We start from the raw sequence: 25,694 nt of genomic DNA, 5'->3' as shown, positions 1-25,694 counted from the left end.
GCCGCCCACTGAGGGGGGGGGGCGACAGGGATATGAACCCCGGTTTAATCTCTTTTTGTTTTCCGCCCCCGAGTTTTTACAGTGAGAGGACAGTTCTGCATGATTAATGTTCATGTTTTATTTACTGGCTGTGTTTCCCTTTCATGCTTTAAATATATATATATATTATATATATCAGCGTGAAAAGCAGTCGTAAGGCTTTGACCTGCGGGGTCGTGTCTTTTAGGATCCGCGCCCCCCCCTCCTCCGCTGCGTGGGCCTGAAATCAGAGTGTAAAACCGTCTCAGCCGAGTGTCATTGCTCGTTACATGCCGACAACACCGAGCATATAAGGTCCCTTCCTCGTCTATTAATCGCAGGGGTTTTAAACTGGTTCCACCTCCGCGCTGCTCCTCCAATCCGAGGGTTCACTTTGTACCCAAAGTAGTCCCGACTGCTACCTGTCACCAGACGTCCATCCAAAAGCCGGCGTGGTTTTTCCAGTCGTCTTGTCTAAACAGATCTGCACGCTGACACGAACCCAAGAGTCGGCTCTCCAAGTGAAGTGGCTGCAGAAAGCTGCCAGAAAACACAGAGACAGAGAAAGACCCACAGGGAAGTGCTTAGATTACACTCCCCCCGCTTTATCAAGTCACGCGTCGCTTTATCAAGTCACGCGTGTCTGTGTGTGTGTGTGTGTGTGTGTGTGTGTGTGTGTGTGTGTGTGTGTGTGTCACACACACCTGAGATACGTGTTGGAGAGCGATAATGTGCAAACACAGTCTCGCCGAGTCGGCTTCAGTTAGTGCTGAGCAATGAGTGGGTCACAAGAAAAGACACACACACGCTCTCTGGACTGTGTGTGTGTGTGTGTGTGTGTGTGAGTGCGCACAATACACCTCTGTGTGCAGAAGCCCACTCGCCTGCGCGTGTTTTTGTCGGGGTCTCACAGCCAAGGCTATTCCAAAGCTGGACAGAGCCCCTAAAGTTTAAGCTAACAGTTGGTGTTGTGCGTGTGTGTGTGTGTGTGTGTGTGTGTCTGTGTGTGTGTGTGTGTGTAGAGGGGGGGGGGGTGCTTTTCTGGGCACGTCGCTCACAGCTTTCTCCTCAAACCTCAGTGCATTCCAGCTTCTCCCTCCCTAAGCAAACAGAGAGCGGAGCACTCCGCCGCCACTCGCCGTGCAGCCGTCACCTCCCTCCTCCTTCTCCTCCTCCTCCTCCTCCTCTTCCTCCTGCGGGCCGCCGGGCCCGTTGGGCCACTGGTGATTTGTGTTGGTCCTCGTCAGGCTGAGGTTTCTCTGAGCCGTCCCTTCATCAGGAATCTTTGAAATCTGTGTGGAATTTGAGACGTTTCCCCCCGCGGCGTCCAGCTGGCAGTCCACCAGTCCACTAGTCCACTAGTCCACCAGTCCACTAGTCCACTAGTCCACCAGTCCACCAGTCCACTAGTCCACTAGTCCACTAGTCCACCAGTCCACTGGTTCATATTCAGTTCCCGAGGTGATGGCGCGTTCCTCCCGCCCGCTCAGTGTCCTGCTCACGTGTGTGTGTGGTTTGTTTTCCGGGGGCCAGGTGGGTGACGGCGAGGCGTCGGAGGCCCCCAGCATGCCGGCGGAGGAGGCGGTCTGAGTCCGGCTCGGGCCTCGCTGCTCTGCATCATCCGCCCCCGCCCGCCCAGAGGGATGACGGCGCCGTGGCGCTCGCTGTGGCTCTGCTTCCTGCTTCCTCTCTGCGTGGCCCCCGCCAGGCTGCCCACCGCTCCGCCCACAGGTAGGACGCGCCGCCCTGCTGTGTTTCTGGTTTCAGGCGTCATGCCAGAGCGGCGTGGAAGGACCAACCCCCCCCCCCCCCCCAAATAAAACAAAACAGGAAAGACAACGTTCAGCTGCTCACCGGCTCCTCAATAGTTCCCTGCTTCATTTTCCATGCTGATACGACTGAATTAGAGCCGCTTGCTTTTCTGTGCGTTCATCACTTCAAAAGGAACATTTATTGTGTATGTGGCTCTCTGTCTGTCTGTCTCTCTGTCTGTCTGTCTCTCTGCCTGTCTCTCTCTCTGTCTCTCCGTCTCTCTCTCTGTCTCTCTCTCTGTCTGTCTCTCTGTCTCTCTCTCCGTCTCTCTCTCTGTCTGTCTGTCTCTCTGTCTGTCTCTCTCTCCGTCTCTCTCTCCGTCTCTCCGTCTGTCTTTATCTCACTAGCAGTATTTAATTGGCGTCTTCTTGCTTCGCTGAGATTCTCGCTGTTTGTTCTCGAGGCGGCGAAACCCCCCAAGATCGGCCCAAAGTGAACGCGGAGCCGTGTTTGCTTTAATCTCTCCGTATTGCGCAATAAAGCCTCCCCCAAAAAATCAAAGCAGAGTAATTCTTTTCTGAGGCGTCCATGTGTTGCCCCCCCCCCTCCCTCTATTTTCATTTTATGTGCGCGTTATTTCGTCTTTGACATATTTTACGTGCTGCAGTGAGAAAGACGAGCAGTGTGTGTGTGTGTGTGTGTGTGTGTGTGTGCAGAGACATGCAGTGTGTGTGTGTGTGTGTACAGAGACCTGCAGTGTGTGTGTGTGTGTGTGTGTGTGTGTGTGTGTGTACAGAGACATGCAGTGTGTGTGTGTGTGTGTACAGAGACCTGCAGTGTGTGTGTGTGTGTGTGTGTGTGTGTGTGTGCAGAGACATGCAGTGTGTGTGCAGAGACATGCAGTGTGTGTGTGTACAGAGACATGCAGTGTGTGAGTGCAGAGACGTGTGTGTGTGTGTGTGTGTGTGTGTGTGTGTGTGTGTGTGTGTGTGTGTGTGTGTGTGTGTGCGCGCAGACCTGCAGTGTGTGTCTTTCAGTGTGCACCTTCCAGACAACCGGACCAGATGGACGTCACACTCGCACACTTTGGACTTTAATGCTGTTACACTTGACGTCCTTGAGACTTGAACCACCACTCAAGATCTCAAGTTTCCAGACAAAAATCAGCGACAGCCTGAAAAGGCGCCGGTGGCCGAGCGTCTTTCTGCCTTTAGAGGATTTAGTGTCAACTTTGCGAAGAAGGAGCGCGACTAACGCAGCTTTCGGAAAGGAACGTCATCGCTGAATACTCGATCGCGATTCGTCAATGACGGCATTCTACGCTCTGTTGTCTCCGTCGTCATGGACACCGCTCTGATCCCGTACCTGCCGAAGAGAAGCTACAAAACTAGACCTGTTATTCTTTAAAAGCCATATTTCATTCCTGCTGACACGACGCCTTCAGGGTCCCGCAGGACTCTCATTTCGACTTTGTGTCGACGTGGACTCCCCCCCCCCCCCGAGGGGCTGACGTGACCCCCGCCTACCCGTGTGCAGATTCCCCGGGTCACAGCCAGACAAACTCCCCCCCCCCCTCCTCTGCCGTCTCATGTAAAAGCTCCAGGGTTACAGCAGACGTGTTGTGATCGTGTGCGCCTCATTGCCTTCCCTGCTGGGAGCCATCGCAGCCTATCATGCATCCACGAAGCTGTGTGTGTGTGTGTGTGTGGGGGGGCTGTGATTTCAGCAGCGCGGTGCGCAGACACGGTGAAATACGGCCTCTCTTGTGTCGATACGTTCGGGTCGTATGACGAGACGAAGCGCTCTTTCATCCTCGTCAACGGAGTAAAACAAACCTGGATCTGAAGTTTACAGTCGTGAAAATGTTCTTGTTGAGAAACCGGTTGGCAGCTGCGAACTGATGACCTAATAGCTCCTGATCATTTGAGGCTCAATAAGTCAGGAAGATGTTGAGATCTTTAACCCGCACGTGTCCTCCTGCATGAGGTGAAGTGGGCCTCGTAGCCCACGGGCAGCGTCTCTGTGCCTGGGGGGGGCATCTCCAGTCCACAGATGGACGAGCAGTGGGGATAAGATGACTGCCGTCCGCTGGCAGATGGTACGAGTTCCCCTCAGCCGAGAGTTGTGACTCCAGCTCTCGGCCTGTGTGTGTGTGTGTGTGTGTGTGTGTGTGTGGGGGGGGGGGGGGGGGGTGCAGATTAATGTGTGTATCTGTTTCAGGGTCAGAAATTAGCAGGTGCTGAGGACAAAGGTGCCCTTGATAGTCAACATTGCACACGTTGCCGTTCTGGCCGACGTAACATTTCTAAATTATTGATCGGTTCTCGCTGAACTGTGAGAGAAAAAAAGCACATTTACACTTATGAGCTGTTAAAGAAATGAAGTATATGTCTCACCGTATATATAATATACAAGAAGCGCCGTATTGTCTCAGCCAACCAGCTTCCACTTATTACACTTAATAAATATACTTATAACTGTGTGTGCAGCCGCAGTAGTTTGTGAATCAGGGCCACGGATTGTTTTGTGAGGACAAAGTGACCGTGACCTTTGACCTTTGCTCTGTGTTATTCTTATCCCCTCTGTATTTACCGACCCCCCCTGTGTGTGTGTGTGTGTGTGTGTGTGTGTGTCTGTGTCTGTGTCTGCAGTTAAGTGAATGTTGTGTCTGTGGAGGCAGATTACGAGAGGAACGTGGCAGAAGAAAAGAAAAGAACGGTAGAAATTACAGGATAGAGTGTGTGTGTGGAAATGCATAATGTATATTTACACACAGACTGCTGTGTGTGTGTGTGTGTGTGTTGTCACACGGTCATTAATGCCCTCCTTTCAGATCAGACGGCCAACGTGTGTGTGTCTCTTTGTGAGGTTGTTCCAGCAATGATTCCTCCCATTTAGCTTTGAACCGCGCGTTTGTCGTGATGGAAACTAAAAGAACTTCTGGGACGTAACGCCTGAAGACGGCTAAGGTCAGGTCAAAGGTCAGAGGGTCCTCTCAAAGATAAAGATAAGTACAAGGGTGTATGTGTGTGTGTGTGAGAGGTCACCGACCCCCCAGACCCCCCCCCCCCACCCCGACCCCAGCAAAGACTGTAAATGTCAGCAGGGGTTGTTTGGGTCATTAGGAGGCTCGTTAAATCTGTGCCATGCGCACATTCACGTGCAGGCTCTACAATCCACACACACACACACACACACACACACACACACACACACACACACACACACACACACACACTTGCCCTCTGAAAACCTCTCCAGTGTTCCGTAAATCTTTGAAAAGTGGCACACTCTGTCAGAAGCATCTCAATGGAAGCGTTTGAAAAAAGGCCTCTGGATCTGCCGCGTGGTTCGTCTCTGTCCTCCCCCCCCTTCACTAAGAGGGTTGCTTCCTCCCGCGATCGTGGAGTGATCTTCCCTTTGATCATCCCACTATGTAAATGAGTTTCTCCTCCCCAGCAGGAACGATCACTTCACTGGCGACGTGATCGAGAAATCTTCTGGCGAGCGGCGGGCGAACAACGGGTGGTTAAACAATGGCTGTTCTTTCCTCTCCGTCCGCCAGACACTCGGGACGTTTTGTTGGAAGGGAATTGAAGGCTGAACACACCTCGGGACGCTTTACAGTCCGTCAGGATTTACAACAACCTTTTTTAATTGAGTGAGAATAAATCGCCTCAAAGAAGTCTTGAACTCCCGTGATGATGGTCGTCTTTCACAAAAAGCACAACGCTGTAAATCTGGCGCGACAGTAACGGCTGGATTGGTTCTACTAGCTCTCCGTTTGCACCGCGTCTCTGTGGAGGGACGCCGTCTAGACACGGCGTTTTCTCGAGAGGGGAACTCACAGCGGCTCGTTGCTGGTTGTGATTAGAGGTTCTCATATCAGATGGAAGCCTGGACTGAATCGTGAAGCAAAGCGCGTCTGATATTTGCAGATCACCTGATTACCAGCCGGGTCCCCTGAACGCTGCAGCTGGAGCAAACACATCTGTCCTCTAAACTTACCTGAGGATGTAGAATGGGAGGTGGGGGGGGGGGGGCTGTAACTCAGGCTTCCTGTACTGGGGGTGCGGAGGCCTCGGCAGATGACAGTGACCTCCTGTGGATCAGGAGGTCACTGTCAGCCCGGGGGCCTTCGTACCAACCTTGCCTGCGGGGGCCACGTTTGCACCAATACGCCTCATTAAGGGCCTTTGAAAGCCTCTCGGGCGCGTCCCCCCCAGGAATTATCCCCCCCCCCCGACCACCTTTCTTCTGTCTCTTCTCCCTCTCAGCACATTTGGAGTCTGAACCATCTCCCTGTCCCGTCCCTTTGTGACGGCCCGGCCCGATTCAGCCCAACGGTGTCCCCCGCACACTCACACACACACACTCACACACACACACACACTCTGCTACACACTCACACACCTGGTTCCGGGTGCTTCTCTGACATCCGCTGGGCTTTTAATTACAAAGCTCCACCTTGAGGAGACGCTTGAGATACTCGACAGATAAGGGAACAAAGACGCTCGTTGTCTCGTATCGGGACCACTGCTTTTTGGAGGGTGTTTAGGGAGGAGGAGGGGGGAGGGGGGTGAAATCAGCCAGAGCTGCAGTTAAATCGGACAAAATGTTTGACGAGTGACAAGTTGATTTACACCATTGATTTAGTTGCATAATTCTGATTGAATTGTTGCAGAAAGGAGCCAGTACAAACAACCCTCATGCATGCATACAAACATGTTGTGTGCGTTTGTGTGTGTGTGCACTGTGCCAACAGCGTTGGAAGAGTGTATTTGTTGCTGGCAAACAGATGGCGGGTTGTGTGCCAAACTGTATGCAGTCCAACACACACACACACACACACACACACACACACACACACACACGGGAGCAAGGGAGACAATTCAGGCCTGATGTGTCTCACCCATCAGCCAGGCCCTTGACTCCCTTACCTCTCTCTCTGTGCCTCGCCCCCCCCTTCATCTTCCTCCTCCTCTTCTTCGTGTCCGCCGGACGAATCCCAATTAGCTCCATCGACCCCCCCAACCCCCCCCCCCCCCCACGCAGGGAGGCTGACACATCGAATATAGAAACCAAACGCTGCTTACATCGCCCCCCCTCCCACCTTCCCTCCCCACGTGTTATTTTGCTTGGAGAGCTAAAATAATAAACTGTAGCGCCTGCAGAGCGGACGGGGGGGAGAAGAGAGAAGTCGAGCCGACTCCTGTTTCCCTTTTTCTTTTCTTTTTTAAAACAATCCGTTTCAAATTCCCATGAAACGTTGTTTTCTGAGCACCGGTGCGTCTGCTGCTTTGCTCAGTGGCACTAAACAGCAAAAGCCATCGAACGTTTTCACGCGTAGTAGAGCGCCGCCACATTGAACCTGGCCGCGCGGCGTGGGGGAGAGGGGGCCCCCGTATTTCTGCAGATGGTTCCTCTTGAGCCCGAGTTCCAGAGGAACCATTGTTCAGTGTTCAGGCCGTGTTAGTGTAGATGTCTGAGGACAACTGTGCTCCAGTTGTTCTCCTCTCTGTGGCCCGTCTGTGCCGTAAGTGCAGGCCGGTCCTGGAGGGAGGACGATGGGATTAGAGGCTTTCCTGCTCTGCTCCTCCTCGCATAAGCAAACAGGCTGAACACAGAATCCGGTCCCGAGTGCTCAAAAAAAGGTGTCCGGCTCTCTCTCGCCCCCCCCCCCCCCATAGAGGCCGTAAATCGTCTATCTTCATTAAGGACAAAGACAAATCGCTGGCAGGGAACGGGGAGCTTTGGCGTCCGCGCCGCGAGGGAAAAAAAACAGAAAAAGCCGCCTTGTAATCGGATTGGTTCCTCCGTGTGGTGAAAGTGATCGTGCCCCTCGCACACTCCGCAGACGTCCCGGCCCTTTGTGGGGGTCCGACTTCGCGCACTTGTCTGCTGAATTGAAAGTAGGCCAGTTCGCCTTTGGAATGACAATTACCGAGGACGGAGGGACGGAGGGACGGAGGGCAGGTGGGGGGTGACGGCGAGGGTCTGAAAAGGCCGATTGGCCGCTGCCAAGATGCTCTGGATGTACAGTAGCTTCCGATGCTCGTTAGTGCAGCCGGAGCCGGGGGGGGGGGGTTAATCACGCCGGGGCGGGGTGTTTAGAGGAAGCAACTATCTTTAACTTGATTTAAGGGGTTCTTTTGAGGATGGACGCACCGAGCTGGTGGGGGTGGGGGTCTTTTCTCCTCTCCCTCCATCCCTTGGCTGGCGGGCTGCTCCGCGCCGGTGTGAGGTTGTCAGGCCGGCCCCAGATTAAGGGCATTGTCGGAAGGTATTTACATCCGGCCAAACCATATTAAACAGAGATTAGGGGGGTTTTCACTGCACGGCGCAGCAAAGGAAATAAAGGAGACGGAGCTTTTCAGGGACGGGCAGGATGCACAATGGGCACAGCCGTGAAATGGAGGAAGAGAAATGCGCTCTGTGGAGGTGGGGGGGGGGGAGGGTGGTTGAGATGGGGGGGCTCCACAGATCCTGTTTGAAGGTCGCGTGATGCCGAGCGTGCCAAACGGTTGGCAGCCGGTGCCGTTTTTTTCCGCATAGGAAGCAGAAGTAGAAGAATGTGTTGGCGGGACGCGGCGAGCAGACGGAACGCTGCGGAGGCGCGTCGCCAGCTGCAGGAGATCTAAGAGGTCACTTTTTTTTTTTTTTACTGGAGTTATCTGGTGACGGATAAAATAAAACGTTGATTCGTGCACAGCGTTTAGAAGCGCTTCCCTCTGAGGAAATGTGGAAAAATGCTCTCGCGGTTCTGAATAGTTTTCCTGTAACTAATCACCTGCTTTCAGAACGATTCTTACTCTTCAAGAAAGAGAAGGATGCTCTTCATCCTGAGAAGATGCGTCTGCTCCTCATGAGACACGAGTGTTTGTCTCCTACATCTCTGACCATCACGTCATGAGGCCACATCTCCCAGCGGATTCGGTCCTCCTGATTATGATAACGTGACTTTATTGCCCTGCTGCGCTCTGCACGGGAGGAAAACACGGCCCAGTTCTACCATCAGCTCTGTGTTAGCGGGGAGGAGGAGGAGGAGGAGGAATAGGGAGCTTTATGAAGATGAACGTCTCCCCGGCCCTGAAATCCATCACTCTCTGAGGTGGGTTAAACGCAGATATGGTTTTAAAAAGGCAGAGATGAAAACCCTGAGTTTAAATCCTCCAATTTAACCGGTGTCTCCCCTCAACATCTGTGGAATAAATCCTCGAAAGCCTCCTGCTGCAAATACGAGAGGAAAAATCGAGAGAAGCTCACAGTTCTATTAATGTGGGTCAGCGTGGCTGCAGCCGGTCGCTCTAAACAAGCAGAACTTTGTCTGCTGCCGATACGGGAGTTGTACAAAAGCGCACACGGAGGCGTGTTTGCCGAGCTGAACGTCGTGCGGGTTTCCTCCCGTGACCCCGCGCGACAGCCGCCATGGCGACGGCTCCTCGGCCGGTGTCTACGCCGCTCCGGCCGCCCACATAAAGGGCTCCTTTCATCCGGGGCCCTGGAGGAGTTTGTAGAGGATAAATAAACCTCTTCAGAGGGACGAAGAAGACGGAGTCTGTTCAGCGTGTGACGGGGCCGCATCTCAAAGACGCTCCGTATTTTATTCTGAAGGGCTGTTTGTTATGATGTTGAGGCGAGAGGGTAAGACGGGCCGTGAGGGCAGGGGCCTCTTGATTTATGGAGTGACCGCCAAGCCTTACCCGCTCTCACGCACACACACACACACACACACAAACTGTTCCTCGTTTACAACGGCAGACACATTCGTACACACACATTTACACACATGCTCAAAGAGTACATGTCACACATTGTTCCCAGCTGGCACCCAAGTTCCGGAGAGCACACGCACACGCACACGCACACACACACACGCACACACCAGGCCGCCGATGGCTCACACCGGACGGAAAAACAGCGGGAACGTGTGGATGTTGATACGAGCGGTGCAGCCCAGCTTTCATGTATCTGCTGCGTCAGGATCACTTCGGGTGGGTTTTTATTCTGGCGGGGCTTTGATAACAGGAACAAAGAATTTGAACAGAGAAGATTTAGAAAAAAAGGCTGTGAATTAGTGCGTTTGATGAGAGCAGAATACGTACAGGAAGGGATGATAGAAATGAATCAGCCGGAAGCTCAAATTTAAGCAGATGGTCCAACCTGCGATATCGTACCCGCGTGTTGTTCATCATCTCTGTCGTCCAATAGAAAACCACTAGAATCCTCCTGCTGTTGTCTGTATAAAAGCTGAGACGGAAGAATCAACCTGCGCTCGCGTTCATTGAGCTTCACACATTTCCACCATCCCTGGACGCACAGCAGCTGGAATTTTCCCTTTGGGAATTCCACGTGCCCACTGACTTATCAGGAATTCCTCTCTTTGCATATCTGTGTCTCGTTTCAAAGAGCTGTGATCAAACCTGCGTCCGTGCATTACAGGACGTCCACTTAAAGCCGGTCAATTTGGACCCAGAGGCCTCAAAAAAAGCCTTTCAAATAAAAACATACTTTTATTTAAAGCACCACATTTTTTTCTCCCATGTTTTAAATTTGCCGGATCTGAAGGTGAAGCTGATATTTTGTTATTGACAGTGACAAAAAAAAAAAAAAAAGGCTTTGCTCTTGTTTTTTTTTTCTTCTACATGTATGAAGCACTGGTCTTTTGTTTTTGTACTTTCGGTAAATTGCATTTGTTTGGTCTTGCATTGATGCATCGCCTCGCTATTTAAATAAGCTGTAATATTGTGAGGAATGCTGTAAGAACATTTAGAGGAAATTAATAGATTAAAATCGTAGGAAACTGGAACTTTGTGCATGGAGAGACACCATTTGTAACCAAATTAACAAAAGCTGTGCTTTATAAACGAACCCTTTAAAGCAAGAAGTAAGCGCTGAATACAGAGAAGGTGCTCCAGCCTCGCTGCTGCTGCTCATTCAGAGTCTCTGGAGAACTTTATCTTCCCCACGAAGCCCGATTCCTTCTTTAAGACCTGAAGACATCAGATGTATGCAAAGAACCATTTATCCTTTGGAGGTCACACATACTTGGATTGACGCTCAGCGCTTTTTTTCCCCTCAATGGGCCTTTTCTGCTTAAAAAAAAATAAAATAAAAAATGATGTGTGGTAAATATCGTTGTCAAAAGCAGAGGTCTGGGACGTGTGATGGCGGAGTAACGAGAGAGAGAGAAAAAAGGACTCGCAGGTCATCAATTCAGTTCAAATTGTTTCAGACCTGCAGCACCTGGAAGAAAAAGAGGCCTCCCAGCGGTTCCGCTGGAGCGCCGCCAGCGTCTCCCGTTGCGTCTCCCGTTGCTTCCCCCGCACATATCGGCACGTCCGTCTGTCTGCGCGGCCCCTCGCCCGTGGCCGTCGGCTTGAATGGTCGACCAGGGCGACCTGAGAGCTGCGCGAGGTACGAGAAGACGCCTTCTGACGGAGGAGACACAAGGGGACTGTTTGTTTTATCCAGACGTCCCCCACCTCTCCTCCATCCTCAGCTGGTAGACATGTTGATTTTTTCCCCCGGTCTCTATCCAGGCGAGCTCCTGGAGTAAATGAGTATGTGTGTGGCAGGAAGGGGGCCCGGGGGGGGCGTTTATTCCCACAAGCCCCAGATCTTACAAAAACTCCTCTTCACGTTGTCAAATCTCCAAACCGCACAAGGTATTCAGTGTGAGGTCAATCTAAAGATGTAGCAGACGGAGACGCAGCACCTGAGAATACTTGAATGTGAAATAACGCGTAGACGTCTCAACGCAACGTAACCGTGTCCTCCTCTTTGTGCGCAGACTCCGTGTCCAGCGAGACGGCCTTCCTGGAGGACGACGTCCTGGGCATCGGGGACACCCTGGAGATGTCCTGTGACCTGGAGGACCACTCGGAGCCCGTCGCCTGGTTCAAAGACGGCGCCGGGCTGTTGCCTAGCAACCGGACGCGGCTGGGCCAGAGGGTCCTGCGCGTCGTCAACGTGTCCTACGAGGACTCGGGTGTCTACTCCTGCCGGCTCGCCCGCAGCAACGCGCTGCTCAGCAACTACACCATCCGGGTCACAGGTGATTATAGACGCTTCTCATTCGCGGAGGAGATGATCTCTGTTGTCCCTCGAAATCGGGCAAAGTAGAAATAGGAAGCAACGACACTGTACGCGCAATGTGAGAACGCGTTGCGAGGAACGCGTTCCCTTTGAATGAGACGCCGAGGACGCGCACGCCTGTAGGATGCTCCACTCGGTAGCTGAGCTACTGGGGAAACACCTACAGCGCGCGGTGGAGCCCTCGGTGACCCTCGGTGACCCCGCCGGCCTCCGTCCGCTCCGCCCGCATTCTCGCCGAAGTATCGGCAAACACTGAACGAGGTTCAGCGGTGACGTCTGCACGCGGAGAACACTGAAAACTGAAGAGAAAGTTGAATTATTTTCTCCTTCCTGGTCGGTTTCAACTACCGGTTAGCTGCGCGCGCACACACACACACACACACACACACACAGCTTGCATGACAAGGCAACGCCCAGCAAAGTTTCACACACATTCTCCCTCCTGACACACAGTCAGAGGTCAAATTAATTATGGTATAAGGAGACGAGTAACGTGTGAAGTGAGCGTGATGCAAACGGAGCTCTGACAGGAATGCAGGGCGGGGGGGGCGAGAGGTAGGGGGGGGGGGGGGGGGGGGGGGGGTAATGGGGGGGTCAAAGGCAGCGAGCGGCAGCTTGCCCGTAAAACTCACGGCGAGACCAGCGGAGCCGGTTATTGACACTAATTAGAAAGCAATTAGCGAGAAACATTTAATCATTGAAAACAGATGCGGTGGCAAGAAACGAGGGTTTCAACACCTCGCAACCCCCCCCCCCCGTTACCGTCCAAGACCACCGAATCCACTAAAGGCTGCAACAGGACCCACGCAAACACACTCCCCACATACGTGTGCGTTTGAGATGAGGCGAGGCCATCGCGGCCATTTCAAGATGGTTTTAACACTCGGCTCGTGTTTGAATTGCAGGAGAAGTCAGACGTTTTACAGTACGTGGCGGCAATATCCTGTTCTTGTCGCTCTACTTTCAACGCGGCGCCTCAGCGCCGTCCCGCACACACACACACGGGCGTTTGTGTTTGGTCTTTTTCCTCAAATATTTGAGCAAGGTGTCAGATGTTTAGGAGTGGTATCAGATTTTGCACCTGGATGGCAGCCAGACAGGCGTGTGTGTCATATTGTGCACACACACACACACAAATAGAAGGTGCACATAATAAGGGTCTGTAATGTGAAGAGGTGACAGAAGTTACAGCAACAAGTTCATTGAAATGAACAACTTCTGCCATCATGGAGGGAATGTTTCTGGAGATCATGGCCACCACGTCTTCGTTTGCATTCTTATTTCACTCAACAAATGATCCATTTGTTCCCTTAAAGTCGTTTTAGTCTACGAATCCAAAGTGCCACCGATTAGCTGAAGAGCTTATTCAGACGCTAAAGCAAAGTCAGATGTATTTATTGGTTTCGTTTTACCGGAAAACACTTTAATCTGGCTGAACGCTCCAAAATATTATATAAATCTATAAAACGTTTTTCTCATCACTTTCCTTTAGTGCGATGTTAATATTTTCTTGTTTCGCTGCTGTCTAAGACCTGAAATTAAGGCTCTTACTATTTTTAGCGCAGCAGATGGTTGTAATTGACACGGTTTATGTGAAAAAAAAAAAAGTTTGGTTAAGCTAATGTGGTAAATCTGTCTGTGTTTAGCGCTAATTAGCAAATGTTAGCATATCAACACGTTACAACGGGACGGTTAACATTTTCCCTACTAAACACTGGTTGTCATCGTGTTAGCCTAGCGAACGTAGCTTCAGCTCTTCTCTTGATTTCACCTCTTCCATAATCTTCAAACCTGCAGAGGAACCAGCTTCTCCTCCGGCCGCGCCGACCGGCGCCACAGTAGCCGGCCGGCCGAGGCCTCAAACAATTGAACGTGAAACCTGCTCGTCAGCGGGTTTTTCGGGAGCCGTTTTTAGCTCACCTGGGGTTGTCGAGGCAACAGCTGGCTCTCATTAGCCGAAGCTGTGAGGCCGAGCCACGAACCGGGGAGGTCAGAAAATAATTACAACGTGGCAATAAGTAATTAGCATCCGACATGCTAACTGTTAGCCAGAGTCAGCCTCGCATGGATGGAGAGAGTTGTGTGTGTGTGTGTGTGTGTGTGTCTGTGTGCGTGCGCAGCAGAACTAATGACCCTCGTTTCTGTAACGTCTGTGGAAATGTTTTGGTTGTGAGCTCGAGGACTCGAGGAGGACTGAAGACTCATTCATGAGTTCCTCGTTGAGCACAGTCGGTTTTATGATGCTTAAATACGCGTGCGTATATAAAAAGGTGCTTGCTGGTCAACACGCCATTTCCTCTTAACTGGGCATTTAAAATTCCTGATTTGTTTTTTGTTCCCCTCTTTATTTCCTCTAGAATAAGTCAATGAGCTTTCCAGATGTTCTTCTCATGCTATCGGTTACAGAAATCAGTTAAGATTTGTATTGATCGATCTTGTGTCTTTTCCCCCGAAGATTCTCTGTCGTCTGGGGACGATGAAGATTATGACGAAGACCCAGAAGATGCAGGTAATGGAAATGGTGAATTCTTACTTTCTTTTTTTTTAGCTTCAACCTGTATGTTTGAGTGAAACAACGTTGTACCAGAGCTACGAGATGCTCGTGATGAACGGCCTCGTGTTAAGAACCTATAGAACAATAAAAGGGACACAAATAGAAACAAGAAGGAACTCATCTGATGACAAAAAAACAGATGCAGTTCCATTGATCCCAATTATTTACCTGCTAAATTTAGCCCTAAACGTGGGCTCATTTGTCAACGGCATTAGTGCATTTCTAAATAACAATATCTGGATTGTTTGCTAACCACCATTCATTTACCTCTTAACAACGCAAATCATTCACCATCAAAAAAAGGAAACCTCCACTCTGCAGTATTTTTAGCAGCTGAACGTGGAGCATTAACGTGTTCCTGAATACTCACGTTGGAAATACAACCTGACTTCCACCAAGGCGGCATGAAGCAGGTCGTTTAATGAGCACACCGCCTGCAGACCGGGAGCTGCTGAAGACGGAGAAGACACTTTGCTCAAACGCGCTTTCATTTTCTACTTCTTGATTTCCCTTTCCTTCCCGGTTTGGACCAGCTGTAAAGTCCATCTTTGTTAATGTGTAAGGTTGTGTGGACTGCAGAGAGCGAGCCGGCAGCCGGTGAGCCACTGACTGGGGTTTAAATACTGAAGGAGTGAGCAGGGCAGACGGGTGAGTGTGGCTGATGGAGGTGGACGCGGCCTCCATTAGGTTAGGTGGAGTCAGAGGTGGAGAACGCAGGGTAGGAGTGACAGAGCTGTGACACGAGAAGATGCTGTGTTTTTTTGTGCAGAATGTAGTTAAACTGCATTTTATCGCCGTGGTGGAAGCTGTTGTCTCTTGGAGCCGACAGGGTTTTCGTCGGATTGATGCGGCTGATTCGATTCCTCTCGGTGCAATCCGGGTTTTTTCCATCTGCGATGCGAATGCCGTGGCTCTTACGGCGCGTGTTCAGCGGCTCGGAGCCCCGAGCTAAACGCCTCCGCCGCACACAGGTTTTTTTTTTTTTTTTTTCGTTCCATCCAGGTAACGACCCCTCGGTTTGAGATGCGAGCCGCTTTGGCGTTTCAGAGACGTGCGTGAGTTCAGATGTGGGTGAACAAAGAACAATAAGGGACGTCAGCTACCGAGAAGGGGGGGGGGGCGAGGACTCGGACAGATGGAAAATAAGAGGAAAATAATGATGGAAACAAACGGTTCTTTTAACTGTCTGCACACTTTGGCGGCTCACGATGGTTTGAAGGAGGAACCGGCGAGACGACACCTTGAAGCGCTTCTTCCTGCCCCACGCGACGGCTCAGCGAAATGGGCGCCGGGCCGGGGAGGGCTGCCGCCCAAATGGAGTCAAGGGCTACGAAGCTCCGCGTTGTGCGAACCACGTGGCCGTGCACATTTATTACCTTAACGAATGATTGGAGAAGGACTTTTAGCTTAATTAGGGTCCTAATTAACTGAGCCCCCCCCACCCCCCTCTATTATTAACGGCGATCTCTCTCTCCTCTCATTTCCCGTCTCCTATGAAAAGAAAAAGGAGCTGGTAATTAAGTCGTCATGCGAAAAAAAAACTTTTACTAAATCTAAGTGAAGTAAATTTCCATTCAGGCTTTTGGGAGTTTTGGCGAGTTGCTGTTTTTCCTTTTTCTCTGCAATTCTTTAATTCCGAACGTCTCTGCCGGGACACGGGGAATAAATCCGTATTGCAGTGAGGCAGTTGCTGCCGATGACAGGACGCAAAGGGAGCCGCGTGAAAGACTGTCAGACAACCAGAGTAATAAACGAGAGTAAAGGCCCCGTCAGTGATCGAATAATCATCCAAATCCTCTCATTTTAATGCGCCGCTTCACGCGGCGGTGAAAGCCTGTAAGTGTTTCCCTAAAGTGGCGGCGGCCGCAAGTGGCTTTCGGCTTCCTGCAGACGTCCTGAATGCCGGTAAACAGCCTCGGACTGCCAGACTTAATCTCTGGATGTAAGTCCACCCTCATGACATGCAGGGCTCCGATTTCCCCGGCCAAAAGGAGAGAGGGATTAGCCCAGAAACGCTAAACCCCCGATCGCCGCTCAGCCTCCGCTACGCCAGCGCTAATTAACCAGCGGCGAGGAGCCGCGTGACCGGCTGCCAGGCGGAGAGTCCCGGTCAGGTGAGCGGGACAGCGTCCACGTGCAGGGAGGACGATGGCAGACGGGGGACGTGCAGAGAGGGGCCGTTAATGAGAGGAGGAGAGGGTTGAAGCGCCGCCGCCGGCCGCAGCTGACTGTTGTCAGAGGAAGGAGACGGACAGAAAAGCATGAGCTCACTCCCCACAGGTCGCCAGCACCGACTCCCACGGCCTTCTGGGAAAGGTCACGGGAGGCGGACGCCTTCCCGGCGCCCAAATTGTTAATTGAAGTCAAAGACTTCATGGGAGGGGCGGACGCGGCGGCGCAACGTCGCCCGTTGGTTTGTCCGCTGATGTTTTGCAGCCTGGAGTTTGGCTCTTTTTGCGTAAACAGAAGTCGAGAGACGCCTTGTGCGTCCAAGCAGAGACCTGTCAATCAGCGCATAGCCCCGCCCTAAAGCATCCCCTCCCTTAGGGTCTGTTTGACGCCAGAGCGGCTTCCCTCTGACGCACGTTTTTAGGAGCCCGCCGCACTCGCTTTGCCGCCTTGTGGATGCCGCGTCTTTCGCTGCAGAACTCTGAGGCTGACGCATCTCTACGAGATGTCGGGAAACAGAGGAAAAACATCTCATGCAATCTGCTTTGCACGAGACCATCTCGACACGAAAAGATGGAAAGTAAACTGCTGAGATGTTTGATTACATGAAGGCGTTGTGGATCATTACCATCTGTCATACGTGGCTTTGTTAGAGTTGTCAGACAGAAGAGCTTCACCCTCAGTTATTGAAGTCAGTATTTCCTTGTGGTGTGGAAACCAGCGTAAACACAGCGTATTCTGGGGGGGGGAGGAATGTTAACAGAGGCTAATCTGTGCTCCTGAGCTATGCAGCCTCCTTGTTTACCCTGGCAGGAGAGCAGAGAGCCGGGCCACGCAACGCCGCCCGGCGCCCGCCGTTCCTGCGACTCTTGTTTGCCCCGAGTCCCCGCAGCCCCCCCCTCCTCCCCCCGGGGCCGCGCGCCTTCAAAGAGCCTCGGTGTAATCTGGAATGAAATCTGCCCGTGTGCTCGCAAGGCGTCGGCGAGGGCAAATTACACAATTAGTGCTCCTCCTCCTCCTCCTCCTCCTCCTCCTCCTCCTCTTCCTCCCCCCGGTTCGGTGTCTGAGTGCTCGAGCGGCCGTCGCTGGGTCCTGACAGAGAGCCACCGTCACGCTCCCCCGACCCGCGGCTCCACGCCGGGGGGGGAAAAGTCCCAAATACAAACGCCTGAACTCCCCCTGAAGGCTGCGCACAACTCTGTTACTCCGACCGCAGTGAAGTGATTCAGTCCAACTCTGGATCTCCATCATAATTCAGACAGACAATGATGGGATTAAGTTCAGTTGTTGCAGAAAAAACAAAAAGGTAGACAGGAAATAAAAGCATTTATGGTTCCTCATCCAAAATTTTACTTATTTATTTTCCAATTTTACTTTCCAGTATTACTAAAAAATAAAAATATTAATAAGTGAATTCCAAAAAGCCAAAACAATTAGCCTTAGCCGGCATCTGCAGCATTGACTGCTTGGCTTGATTGACAGGTGATCTTGTGCAGGAGCACAGCAGTTAGCAGCTAAAGGTCAGTGAATAAACCATCGCGGTGTCTTTGGGATCCACGCCGCCGTCTATTCCGGGTTACAAACACCACCGAGGATCGGCAGCAGCAGCGAGCTGTTTTCAGAAGGACCACACATCAGCACAGAGAAAAAACTGTGTGCGCGTGTGTGTGTGTGTGTGTGTGTGTGTGGCCAGAAAACGATGTGTTCGGACTCCCCGGAAGGTGTCCCACGGTGAGCGAGTGCCGCTCCAAAATACGCCGAGACAGACGAGATGCAACAAAATGTAACAGATATTCCCCTTTTAAGGTGCTGTGTGTGTGTGTGTGTGTGTGTGTGTGTGTGTGTGTGTGTGTGTGTGTGTGTGTGTGTGTGTGTGTGTGTGTGTGTGTGTGTGTGTGTGTGTGTGTGTGTGTGTGGTTGCACGTGGAGAGCGTTTGCCTCTGCGAGCTGGGGAGTCTCTAACTCAAGCAGGGAGCATGTTTCAGCTGCTCCATTGCAGTTTGTAAACACACACACACACACAGACACACACACACACACACACACTGGGATCGGGTGGAGTGACGCTCAGTTTGTTTGCTCTCTAAGAAGATTCGTCTTTCATCGCTGAATCTCTCTCCTCGTCTGGTTGTAATTACTCCGTGAGGCCGACGCCAAAGTTTTACGGCTGGCAAGAAAAAGTGTCAGAAATGTATCAGAACTTCAGAAGTGATAAACACACACACATGATGCGGATCAGAGACACACACACACACACATGATGCGGATCAGAGACACACACACGATGGGGGGGGGGTCCCTATCGACATCTCACTTGAGGCGTCCTGATGAGATAATAACCCGCCCATGTGGGTTACTACACACACACACACACACAACATTGAGATGCTAATTAGCTCCCCTCTCACTCTCTCCTGCTGCATTTAGAACGTAAAAGAGACATCTGATGACCGGTCAGCCACCTCCCCAGCTTTTGTCCCGGGAAACACACACACAAGGACACACACACACACACACACACTCCTACAAAGAGAGCGGTGAGCCTCCACACCCCGACAGTGGGAACAATGGGCCTCTCTGACTCGCTACCCTCTCTTTGTCCGCCGTCCTCTCGATACAACTCAATAAATCGCCCCGACAGGGACGATTCAAATGAACTCCTGCATTGTTGTGTGTGTTGTGTTGGGGGGGCATCGCTTTGTGTCCTCCGTCAAACTGCGTTTTCATGCCGTTTGCGCATCTGCAACTTTCGCGAGGGGGATGGGGGGGTGGGCGCTGACAGCTCAGACGCAGGTACCACATCTGCTCGTAACTCATCCAAGATGAGGACCAATTTATTTTCTCTATCACCAAAACATGTTACATCAACTCCTGGAGGTTCCCTCCTGGTCTGTTTAGCCGGTTGCGCTCGTTCTCTTCCCGGTCGGTTTGAAGGCCTTCTGGCGAATGGCCCGGTACTTGAGATCATTGCTATGCGTTCGTGGGAGAACCCTCCTCTGGACGCTGGGTGACAGCGGCCTGTACTGCTCTGTGTGTGTCTGTGTGTGTCCTGCTTTGGAGAAAGAAGTGACGGCCTTGTTTTGTGTTCCCGCCGACAGAAGCTCCGTATTGGACGAGGCCCGACCGGATGGACAAGAAGCTCCTCGCCGTCCCGGCCGCCAACACCGCCAAGTTCCGCTGCGCCGCGTCCGGCAACCCGACGCCGACCATCCACTGGCTGAAGAACGGCAAGGAGTTCAAAGGAGAGCAGAGGATGGGCGGCATCAAGGTGAGAGGACGCAGAGGAGCCGAGATTTAAGGATTCAGATCCTCACACCGGCTGCCGGCAGGAGTCGATGTTCCCGCCCGGGCCTCCGTGCGCGTCATAGCTCCATGTCGACGGTAATGCGGTGCCGCAAACAGCTGTTGTACTCGGTTCTGTCATCGGATTCTCTCTAAACACTGGGCTCTCATGTGGAATGTCGCTGCTTAAAGTAACAGGGCCCCGGTTCGCGTTTGGGTTCTTACCCTGAGCTGCGGGATTAAAGGACAAACCCATCGTGGTAAGAAGATCGGAATTCAAACAGACCAAACCTGTGTTTTGGTTCAAAATAAACCCAATGACATGGCTTCTCAAATGATGCCCAGGGAGGAGAATCCCTCCCGTCCTGGTTCCCTCCTTTGTTGAGCCCCAATAGGACCGAGCGCTCCTTGCATGAAGGTTTCAGGGTAAACATCGGCCCCACTTTGGTTCAAATATGATCCTTTCCCGGTTGAATTGCTGCGTCGGGGGAAAGCGGCCGGCCCGAGGAGCCCCGTAGCTTTACAACGTCTTACAGACGGAAACCTCAGCTGTGTGCAGAGGCCGCGGCAGTGAGAGACGCGCTCTCCCCGGTGGACGTTTGGGCCTTTAAAGAGTTAAATGTAATGAGATCCTGCAGCTATTAACAGTTTACGGAGATCTCCCACATCTGCTCCCAGCAGACCAACAGCAGTTGTCTCCCTCCCTCTGTCCACACACACACACACACAGACACACACACCTGTCACCAGCCATCAGGACACTCCGAGTGGCTCCCCGACAGCAACTTTTAGCACGTTAGGTACGCAGGATGATTTGCTGGTGTCGGAGTTTGCGGCTGCCTTGTTAGCAGCAGATGAATCCCAAACTGGGAGGTCAGGTCGCTTGTACTGCTAAACGCTGAACCACAAGTAACCTGTTTGTGTGGAAAATGACTCACAATTAGGGAGCGAGACACAGACGTCTTCATGGAGACTGGTGCTGTATTAAGATACAAACGTTGAGACGACGTTTCAAAGAAAATTGATCGACGAATCTATGTTGGTGTCAACTGAAGGAGAGCTAGTAGACGTTAGCTTTCAGCCGTTAGCTTGGGGGTGTTAGCTTTCAGCCGTTAGCTTGGGGGTGTTAGCTTTCAGCCGTTAGCTTGGGGGTGTTAGCTTTCAGCCGTTAGCTTGGAGCTGTTAGCTTTCAGCCGTTAGCTTGGGGGTGTTAGCTTTCAGCCGTTAGCTTGGAGCTGTTAGATTTCAGCCATTAGCTTGGGGGTGTTAGCTTTCAGCCGTTAGCTTGGAGCCGTTAGCTGCAGCGGATGGACAGCACATACTTGTCTGAATAAAAGGGCTGGCGGCTGACGTTAAAGGAGGTCGCATTAAGTTCCATTATGAATTTTTTCAATTCTATTAGATAAAATTATAATCAAGCGAAGGTCTATTTCGGACTTATGACCTGTTAGACCTCTTGAGACTTGCTCTAAGCAGCTTATAATACATAATTAGGTAGTAATGCTTGGAATGCTTTTAAATCAAAGCCAATATTAAATCAACTATACGATAATCTTTACCTTGATCCTCTTAATTGCTTGTTAATGTGCAAATTACCACTAAAGCTGACGATAACAAGGTAAAAGGATCACACGTACAGTACTCAAGACTTGATGCTTGAGATTATTTCCCAGGATGTTGGTGATGGAATTTAACCCAGAATGTAATGTGTTTGTTTTCTAATGAGGAATCCAGTTGCTCGTTCTGTCCCGTATGTCCCGTGTGCAGTGCTTATCTGCCAGCTCTGCATGTTTAATCAGAGGGTGATGTGTACAGCCGGCTGCCACCAAGATTCACCTGCATTTTACGCTCCAGCTTCACCGGGGACGTTTTCCCACTTCTCTCAACCTGCAAGGCAGAACTTTACCTTTTAATTCTCCCTCAGTGAACTTGGCTTTGAATAACCTGCAGACTTTATGCTCTAAAGCCACTTTGCCAACATGCCGCCGAGTCTCTGGAACCAATTCCTGCACGGAAAGGGAGATGTGGGACTTCAGGCGGCACTTATTAGGACGTTCCCTCCCGTGTCTTTGTTGAGATGCCGTTCCTCGCTGCCCCCCCCGCAGTGCGTTTGAATCTCCCGTTGGCCATGTGGCCGGGGGCTGTCGCGCGGAGAGGTCGCCCCCTCCGTAGAATCGGGATGCTGGGTGACGGACAAGCTCGTGACACGGCAGGGCTCCAGAGGGGTCGGGGGGGGGGTCACAGCTTCACCCGTTCTAATGTGAAATCCTCTGCTGACTCCGCCTCCACCCTGCACGCCATCAGACGCAACAATGGAGGTTCAATGTCATTTCACGCATCAGTCTTTTCCTTATTATTAAAGCAACGTTCTAGAAGATAATTCAGACACAAAAAGAAAGTCTGCAATCTGCAAGTTGAGTGACGTGTCTAATACCATTATGTCGTCACTTAGTTCCTAACACGGTTATCCCTCAAACCACCTGTCAGTCAAACACCACCAGAAGCGCTTGATTCTTTATTATTTATCACGCGGCTTTGTTAAACGCTCCGTTCTGGTTGGTCAGCTAGGGCTTATATGTTTTGACCCAAGTTATTGCTTTTTCAGTAAGTATTGGCGCCTGGCGTCTGCCAGGGATGAGTTCATCCTGCAGGGCGGGGTGGGGCACCCTGAGGTCCTGACAGCCTGACCTTAATGTCCTTTCTCAAGGCTCAATTCCTGCAGCAGGGTCCTCAAGGTGGAGCCGCCTTCCTCCGGCCTCCTCGCTGGAATGACGAGATCATTTGGGATTCGACAGCCGCGGTTAATTCCCCACTAAATGACTCGCGACTGTGTCTGATTTTATTCTTTTTAAGGTTTGCAGAACGACTCAATCACCCGTCTGTGTGTGTGTGTGTGTGTGTGTGTGTGTGTGTGTGTGTGTAGAGATCAGCACAATGGAGTCGCCTCCACTCAGCACAGTTTGTCATTTGCTCTTAAGTGCCATCAGATCTGCACCAGTGAGAGGTGAAAGCCACCGACCACCATTAAGGCCCATTAGGGCCCACAAAGATACCTCCTGACGCCACACGGCAGTGAAGTGGCCTTTAAGAGGCCGCGCCGTGTTCCGCTTTGTTCCTTAAAGACGTCCACTTCAACAAGAAACGACTTTTTGTAGAGTAGGAGGAAAGATTCCTGCTGTTCTCTTTATGTCGGTCCGTTTGTGAAGGATATTTGTTCTTAGTGTGTCTGTATTGACAATAACAGTGGTATATAAGTATATGTAAATTGTTATACATAAATAATGTTTATTCTGTTTATAAGTTACAGTTACAGACTCTCCACGGTTTGAAAAGCAACATGAATCACAGATTCGACAACTCAAGTATAAAAAGGTCAATGTTGGCGGTATATTCATCACTATTTAAAGTACTAATATCATTCTATTGTCTATAGTCTATTGAAACGCTGCGTTTGTTGAAACTGAATGAAACGGCAAATAGGAAGTTTTGGCTCATTTGTAAAATGGAAAATTAAATTCCAGCATGGGGGGGCGACGTGCCGGAGCTTTGTGCGCCTTCCCAGAGTGACAGCGGCGCTTCAAAAGCCTCCTCGGGTATGGAGCGGCGGGGCCCAGAGGTCAGAGTTCACCTCTCTATTGAGCCATCAGATGGAGGTGGGCAGCGAGGGGCGTCTCTGCGGCCTGTCGAGTCTTATTGAGCCGTAGCCAACGCTGTTGCGCGCTGCCACGTATGCTGGGAGCGATCGCATTGCCAGACAAAAGTGGACAATGTAATTATTGTGTTTCGCCTCACAGGTTTCTCCATCCCCGTTGTGACAGTTTCCAAGTCGTGGCTCTTAAAATTTCTACACTTTGCAGGGTTATTTTTGGATTCCTTTTTTTTAATCTGAGAGCTTTCACGGTCGTTCGCCTTCCTCCCCCATCGTTTTAACACAAACACGCCAGAGGGTCTGGAAACGGACAGATTAGCCCGTTTTTTTTTTTTTTTTTCTCGCTCATTACCGCGTCTCCTCCTGAACTCTTCTCCGCCGCGTCGATGCAGCGGCGCGCGGAGCGCCAAACTCGGGCAGCGGACGCGGCCGGCGGGCCCTCGGGGCGCCGTCCGTCTATTTCCACTCTCTCTCTGCAGGTCAAATTAGACGGTAGCACGGATCCGGGCCGCCGGTCCGCTCTGACAAAGTCATAAATTGTGATAACTGGGCCCGCCGGTTGTGCCGGGGCTATTTTGCGAGGTGAAGGCTGAGGGTTTGGACTATAAAGGGAGCACAGCTTCCTGTGTTTTCTCAGACAGCTGCCACACTGCAAAAAAAAAAAAAAAAACCCCGGCTGCGTCTTTGTGAACTTTAAGCTGGCGGCCGCGATGTGACTTCTTGTTTTGATTTAAATGAGCGAAAGGCTCCGCCAGTGGAGTGAGGTAAGCTCGCTGGATTACACGGCAAGAAAAATGTCTTAAAATGAAGCCGATGACTTTATTTACTTTGAGGTAATTGAGAAATTTCACGCACAAAATGCTGCAACGCAAACCCCAAACTCCCCCTTCTTGCAGACACTTCTTGCAGTGTGAAACTCCCCGTCCATTCCCATGGCCAAAGCCCTAAAACCTTTTAAAGCCTCCTATGACTCAAACATAAGCTCCTTAATAATTTAATTCTGTTTGGGATCTGGCGTGATTGGAATGGACGGGATTATCACGTTTGGGGACTAACGCTGCAGGTTCAACGGGGGTTAGCCAGTGTCACATGGTCACAAAAGCGCGTGTGAAGAAAGTCATTAAACATGCCAAGGGAAAGACGGAGGGGAATTAAAGTGGAAATGTCACTCACAGCTCATTATTGTCACAATAACTGACAGTTATCCACCGTTTGGCTGAAAGCGGCCACTGTTCCCCCGACGTGACCGCCGTGGGATCACGGTCAATCAATAATGATAAAACCAGCACTTGCGATGGAAAGTGGTGACGCCGATGACACATTTGCTTTACTAACGTTCGCCAATATCAGCGCGCAAGTACGGCTGCATCAGCAGAACTGCACATTAATGCTTATGAATTCAACTCTTCTTTTGTAAAAAAAAAATGTTGTGTTATCTCCTATTTTGAAGTGTTTAAGATGAATTAACAGGTTTATAAACTAGTAAGGATCACATGTTGCCCCTCCGTTCGGTTGAGCTGAAGCCGCTCTGACTGCCAGCGAGCGCGTTCATCGCTGCGACCAAACGGGAAAACCTGCAGCGCAACTGCAGCTGTCGCATAAATCTACAAGTCACAAGTTCTTTAAAAGTTGCAGTGGCCTGAAAAGCACTAAAGTGAATGCGACTCCGCTAACGGCGCGGCACGAAACGAGGTCTCTTTAACGATAGAGAGACCTGAACACGACCTCTGATCTCGGCCTCTTTCTGTTGGTGGTCTTGGCGTCTACTGAGCATCGGCGTCAGCTCACATTTTACCACCTTCTAGCTTCGCTCCTCGTGCGCCCTCCCTCCCTCCCTCCTCTCCCTCCCCCTGCGACCGCAGCAGAAGGCGTCACTCATCTGCTCATGAGAGCGGCCATTGACTCCGGTTTGACTCCCCGGCTCTGGGAGGCGTAGACGGGGTGGAGCCGGCCGGCCTGCCGCACGTTACCACGCAACTGCAAATAAAAGAAAAAAAGCACACACAGGCATAATATTTACACTGTTACATTATTTTCCACATGAGGATCCAAGAGAGAGAGAGAGGGAGGGAGGGAGACACAGAGTGTGTGTGTGTGGGGAGGGGGGGGGTGCAGGGCTGATCCTCCACCTACCAGCAGAAAGGCCTCCTACCTTAAACGCGTGGGGTAGAG

At 51.4% G+C, this 25,694-nt stretch overlaps 1 protein-coding gene across 17 annotated transcripts in view; it reads left to right on the top strand.

Annotated features, from left to right (window-relative positions):
• fgfr3 (fibroblast growth factor receptor 3) overlaps window positions 1-25,694 on the top strand; it is a 41,489-nt gene that overhangs the window by 2,344 nt on the left and 13,451 nt on the right. For 7 of the 17 annotated variants that reach the window (XM_078089307.1, XM_078089304.1, XM_078089305.1 and 4 more), the window contains exons 2-5: window positions 1,552-1,749; window positions 11,564-11,827; window positions 14,324-14,377; window positions 19,690-19,859. In XM_078089307.1, the coding sequence (XP_077945433.1) occupies window positions 1,662-1,749; window positions 11,564-11,827; window positions 14,324-14,377; window positions 19,690-19,859 (576 nt within the window). In that variant the 5' untranslated portion in view covers window positions 1,552-1,661. Of the gene's footprint in view, window positions 1-1,550; window positions 1,750-11,563; window positions 11,828-14,323; window positions 14,390-19,689; window positions 19,860-25,694 lie in introns of those variants that run through there. The other 10 variants (XM_078089299.1, XM_078089294.1, XM_078089301.1 and 7 more) reach the window with 4 other exon arrangements.

Source organism: Gasterosteus aculeatus, chromosome 15 (genome assembly GCF_964276395.1).
Source record: "Gasterosteus aculeatus chromosome 15, fGasAcu3.hap1.1, whole genome shotgun sequence".
Lineage (NCBI taxonomy): Eukaryota > Metazoa > Chordata > Actinopteri > Perciformes > Gasterosteidae > Gasterosteus > Gasterosteus aculeatus.
The sequence above is the reverse complement of the archived record's forward strand: the minus strand, read 5'-3'. Positions and strand labels throughout refer to the sequence as shown.